We start from the raw sequence: 5,734 nt of genomic DNA, 5'->3' as shown, positions 1-5,734 counted from the left end.
ATGTCACTAAAAGAATCTTATAACAAGCTGATGTTAGAAAAAGCTTCTCTCTTTGCCGAGCAATCTATTTTTCTTCCTGGTGATTTTGTACCTCCCTTCTTAAAGTGCCTAGAACATAGCAATGCTGATTCACGTGCTGGGACCTCAAATGCTAGTATCAACAATACTATAGTTATGAATGATATTCCTAACGCCTCCTCCGAGGAATATGCTGTTATTGCTAATGAAAATTGCGGGCTAAAGGACTTGCTTGAGACAGGAATGCTAGGAAGCCTAAAAGGGCATCAAACTCTGTGTGATGTGCTCAAGAAGTCGATACTGCGTAAAATCTTTGTAAGGAAGGATTGGGTTTCGAAAAAAACACAATGTTGATGGAACATACTCGACTCCCGAGAAATATCCTCGAACGAGTTGGGTTCTTGCTAAAAGCAAAACACTCGAACCTGCAACTCTATCAGGATATGATTTTTCCACTCCCACCATTTCTGATGAGTCTGATGACTCTAATTACAAACTACTCAAACAACAGAATAGTAAGGTTTTTGCTCGATATATTGGGACTAACTACAGGTCTAACTCACTCAAGAAACAAATATGGTTGAAGAAATGCATCATTGAAAATCTATCTGTCACTGCTAACTTGAACATACAGAATAATTCTCTTAGAGACAATGGTTATCATTCACATAATAAACATCGATCAATGCTTCAACAAAAGGAGTACATGTGTACCTACGAGAATCATTACACTCATGTGTGTGGAAATAACTTCAATGCATATTCTTAAGATTACTCTCAAAGTGCATATGCATATTACGCATACCACCGAAAGAATGTTCCTGCTCAGACGAAGAAAATGAGGTCCTCATTGCCCACACAAGTGTGGGTTGCGAAGAAGAACTAACCCTTTCTTGCAGGAGATATCTCAGGGATCTACAGTGTTCATCTTTTACCCCGAGATCTATTATTGGTGTTGGTTCTTTCTATGTTCTTTTGAATCTTTGTTCGACTTGTTGTGTCTTATGCTTTTTTCTTCGCTTGGTTGTGTTTTGTTTCGGACTGTGTTTTCCCTCGTCATAAACATGCAACTTGATCTGAAGAAGATCTCAATCCAACGTCCTTGGTCACGAATGAAATCAACTTCAAAACTTTACCTGTTTTAGCGCTTGCGCTTCCTCAAACCTTTCGGCATGCTGTTCAGTTACCGAGATTTTCACAGGAAATGGCTGACACGCCCATGGCCTCCTGATCGTGATCTCGTCCATTGAATGTGGAACGTCCCGTACTTTTTGGCCGTGGATTTCGGAGGGTGCGGTTCTGCCCTCGGGCTATATAAACCCCCCTGTCCAGGCTTCTTCATCCTTTGTTCTCTCACTGTTCGGCCTCAAACCTCTCCTCTCGCTCTCCGCCTGAGTCCGAGCTCGAAGCAGTGTCGACGTCGAGCCTCGCTGTGCAACTCTGGCGAAGCCCCATCACCGTTGGTCCGCTAGTGTTGTACTTCATCTCTCCCGCGTTGTCATAGTTGATCAGTACTGCCAAGTTAGGGCATCCAGATCTAGAACTAGCCCTATCCCTCATCTGTTCTAGGGCTGTTCGTCTTGACGCCATTTCTTCTCCTTTATTTTCTTGCGGTAGATCTTTAGGCTTCACTAAGTTATGACTTGTACGGTTTGTAGTTGCTCCTCGTACCAGTCAGTTTGAATCTAGGATTCATGTGTATCCTTCCGAAAGATTAGATAAGTTGTTTATCTGCCCGTTGGTGTTATACAATTGTATCGATGGTATCTTTCGAATATATATGCCATGAATTCCTTTGTTGCTTCCAAAATTATATGTTTTTGTCAATATGCTTCTGTGCATTTTTGTGACCTTTTCCTGTTGTCCTTAATATTGTTGTTTTTCCTCTTTAGGAGTGCTCATGGCAAACGGTTCAGAATAGCATTCTTAGTCCGAGGAAGAAATTTCTCAGCTGCCGCATGTGGCTGAAAGAAAAGCAGCTAAGCCGTTGAAAGTGCCGAAGAAGAAATCTAAGTCAGAATCTGTTGAAGAAGAAGATGATATTCCCTCTGCTCACAGTCATCCTGAGGATGAGCAAGTCACCGATTCCAAAACCCTGTTCTCCGATGGAAATCCCAAGAAGGGTGGTCGCGGTAGAGAGAGGAACACCACGACTAAGATGTCTGATCCAGAAACGTACAGAACTCTACATGGAGTTGAAACTGCCCAAGAAAGAAATAACCGGCTGCAGAAGATTCGCCGTCATTGGGCGAAGAAGTGGTTCAACTACGAGAACGTCCGAAGGAAATATCAGATCCAATTTGCATTCACTCCTCCATGGAATGACTGCATTGCAGAGGGCTGCCTAGGTCAGGATGATGAGAAAGTAAGGCCAGCTCCTCCTCCCAATGCTCATGCTGATTCTTTGAAGACGATTGATGATTTCCCTGAGGAGGCTGTAAAGAGGGAAAAGGCCAAGGCCAAGCATGAGGCCAGAGCCATGAAGAAGAATCAGGTGGAACAACGGAATGCTGAGTTAACTCAACAAGATGTGCAAGAGAAGAAGGAAAGTGCATCTGCCCGAAAGGAAAAGAAGAACGGGAAGTATGTTTCCCCTCGATCTTTTAAGAAGAAATCTGTTGCCAGAAAGTCAAGCAAGGCAGCATCTACCTCATCTAATGATTCCTCTGATGATAATGTTGGTGAAGAAATTCACATGTATGATCAACGAGACTTGCTTGACAAACCATATCATACACCCTCTCCAGCAAAAGTTTCGCCTTCATTGAGAGCGTCACCCAGGCTTGCTTCTATGGCATCAGATAAACCTTCGGGTTCTACTGCACTTGCGGCAAATAGAAAGTTGCTACCATATGAGAAAGTTGTTGTTGCTTCCAAGAAGGCCAAGATAATTGTTCCTACTTCCACAGAGGAACTGAAGTATGATTTTGATCTTATCTTTGATATCATTGAAGGAGCTTCCTATGATGCAAATCTAGCTGAGTTGAGCAGTTTGGGTCTGCTTGAAGATGTTACCAAGATGGTGGCAGAGCACTTCTCTGAGCTGAGAGAAATCACCAAGGAATTAAACCAGGCTGTCGAGGGCAAGAAACTCCTCGATCAAATGAGGAGGGATGCCAAAACTAAGCTTGAAAGAAAAGACGTGAACAAGGGGATTCTTGAGATTACCAAGGCCCTCACGGTTATGAGGAATAACAAGATTGAGTGGCTCTCTAAGCTGAAGATGGATGTCTCTTATCTTTGTGATCGAAGAAATGACGAGCTCAAGCGTCAAGCAGATCTTGCTCGACAAAGAGAAAAATAAGAAAAGCGTCAGAAGGCTAAGGCCAGAGCTCACAAGCCAAAGACAAGCTCAGATCACCACATTCAACCTATAGCAACTGATGCTCATGTTGATTCAAGTGCTCCACTACAACAAATACATCCATCCCCTCGTCTTGGGGAAGAAACCAAGCAACAAGCTGAGCCTGCGGTAGTTATCATCCCTACCTAGTTGCCCAAGAATCTGATGTGATGGATATCTTTGTAGATAATCCTGTTGAGGAGAATGTCGTGCCCGAGCAACAAGCCCCTGAAGAAAAAGTTGACGAAGAGATTGCGATGGAGAAGGTAGGTTCACCGCCTTTGAAGGAAAGTCATGCTGAGCTCTCAGGATCCATCAAGGAGGGTGATCAAGTTGAGGGGGAGCAAGTTGCTTCCCAAGGAAATACCACCCAGGTCTCCTCATCTGGTGCCCCTACCTAGATGGAGCTTGATCTCGCTCCTGGTTCTTTGGCTTCATAGCTAGAACAGGAAGAAAATAAAGATGAAGAGCCCATGGCTCACCATGAAGAAGCTCAAGTAGTTGTACCACCAGTTTTGCCTCAGCAAGATGTACCACCAGTTTTGCCATAGCAGCCAGAAGAAGATGTAGTGACCCAAGTGTCCAAGGAAGTTGTTGTGCCTCCCTCCATTGAGAGTGCACCGAAAGAAAAGGCCCTTGTGCCTGGGAGTCAAATTGCCGCTAAAGGAGTTCCAGCGAAGTAAATTGAAGGACATACCAGTGCTCCTGTGCCATCAGCCCCCAAAAAAGCAGGAATGCCTCTTGCTCCATTAAAGCCAATTGATGGAAATGTGCCATCTTCTGATGATGTTCAGCCGATGGAAATAAATGATGAAGAATATTGGGAAATCCCCAGGAATCATTTTCGATGTTTCCAGCTGAGTATGGCCCCAATGGCCCTACATTCAATGATCAACTTCATTCCTCAAAGCTTGCATTCTTTGGGGTCAGCCCTTATGAAGGAGAAAAGACTTCACTGTCACCGAGGTTTTGGACTGAAGAACAAGTTGTCTATTATGCTCGGATCCTGTTTGGCAAGGATAGAATTTTCAATCATAAGATATTGAACTTCATGGAGCTAGAAGGAATGCCCTGCTTTCATCATGCAATTGAGCATACTAAACATGCTCTACTAAAGGGATTCATGCGCTTCAACCACGGCTGGAACCAAGAGATTATCCTTTAGCTTTATGCCACGCTATATATCTTAGGAGAGCTTGGAAACACATCATCCTAGATTCTCGTATGGATGACTGGTAGAAATAAGATCAAGTGCTCGACAGATCAAATTCTGGCTTTGATAAATCTTCCACGATGTGAATTTGAGAAGGATAGAGAGCACAAACTGCATTTCTGGGATGTGTCTGAAGCACCACTCCATGTACTGATGGATCCCACCATGGTTGGTGATGAATGCATTGATGTTGATCCTAAGAAGTTGGCTTATGACAACAAAGTGTTATTTCACATTTTGTGCAATACTCTTACGCCAACGACTAGACCACATTCCATCAAAGGGATTGTGGGAAATGCACTTGTGGACATGTCTCAAGGGATTAAGTTTGATATTCCTGATCTTTTCATTCAAAACCTCGCATGTGCAACTGATAGCCCTTAGTCATAGAAGCCCTATGCTCCATGTATCATGTTCGCGATTGAGTAGCTCACCAACGAGAAATTCTTCCGGCTTACATAATGAAGGTTTTCATGCCACCTGTTCGTGACACTCTGCGCATTGTGAAGGACTCTAGAAAAGGAAAGGAACCTGTTGATACTGCTGCAAATGCATCTGCATGTAAAAATGCACTGAAGGTCAAGAAAGCCAGGGTAGTAATCCCTCGTGAGGAAAATCCATCTCTTCATGAGATCTGCATTCACACTCAGCAGACACTGGAAAGCCACATTAGGCTGGATAGAAAACAAAAGGTGGAGCTAATGACTAATCTGAATTTGCTTCATGATCACACTCGTTAAATTCTTCTACATGAGAAGGAAGCAATGAAGTGTTCATGGACTCTGTTAAGGAAGCATTACTCTTGTAAGGATTTAGCCAAGAAGGGCATCATGAAGGACTATGATTATATGGACTTGCTCATTGTTTCTCGCATCTGAAGACAAACTCCAGTTCTCACATGGTGTTCTGCTTCAATGGACATGTTGTTTGTCAGACATGATGATGATATTGCAGACATAGCCGACACTCTTATCTTCAAGCCAGACAATCATCGCGCCAAATCTTGAAGTGCCCATGCTGCCAGCCCTGCTTCTTCTATGACCATTCCTCACTCTTTGGATTCTAATTCGTCGAGTGTTTTTAATTCTGATTATGAGGATTCTCCCACAGAGTAGCTCCTCGTATGTTTTCTCATTCCTTTTTGACACTTGTAGACAAAA

The 5,734-nt window shown here is 43.4% G+C and overlaps 1 protein-coding gene across 1 annotated transcript; it reads left to right on the top strand.

Moving 5' to 3' along the window:
- LOC147959350 (uncharacterized) lies at positions 1-3,322 on the top strand. The gene is made up of 2 exons (XM_087532612.1): positions 1-333; positions 1,970-3,322. The coding sequence occupies exons 1-2, from the start codon at positions 1-3 to the stop codon at positions 3,320-3,322; spliced, it is 1,686 nt and encodes a 561-aa protein (XP_087388738.1).
- The last annotated feature ends 2,412 nt before the right edge of the window (positions 3,323-5,734 follow it).

This window comes from Triticum urartu, chromosome 7A, assembly GCF_056163025.1.
Source record: "Triticum urartu cultivar PI428250 chromosome 7A, HENAU_Tu73, whole genome shotgun sequence".
Taxonomy (NCBI): Eukaryota; Viridiplantae; Streptophyta; class Magnoliopsida; order Poales; family Poaceae; genus Triticum; species Triticum urartu.
The sequence above is the reverse complement of the archived record's forward strand: the minus strand, read 5'-3'. Positions and strand labels throughout refer to the sequence as shown.

What these genes read in the sequence shown, in the direction of transcription:
- LOC147959350 (XM_087532612.1), top strand. Translation starts at nt 1, where the DNA reads ATGTCACTAAAAGAATCTTATAACAAGCTGATGTTAGAAAAAGCTTCT. An exon ending in CGATACTGCGTAAAATCTTT is followed by an intron (nt 334 to 1,969) that starts GTAAGGAAGGAT and finishes GAAATTTCTCAG; the next exon opens with CTGCCGCATGTGGCTGAAAG.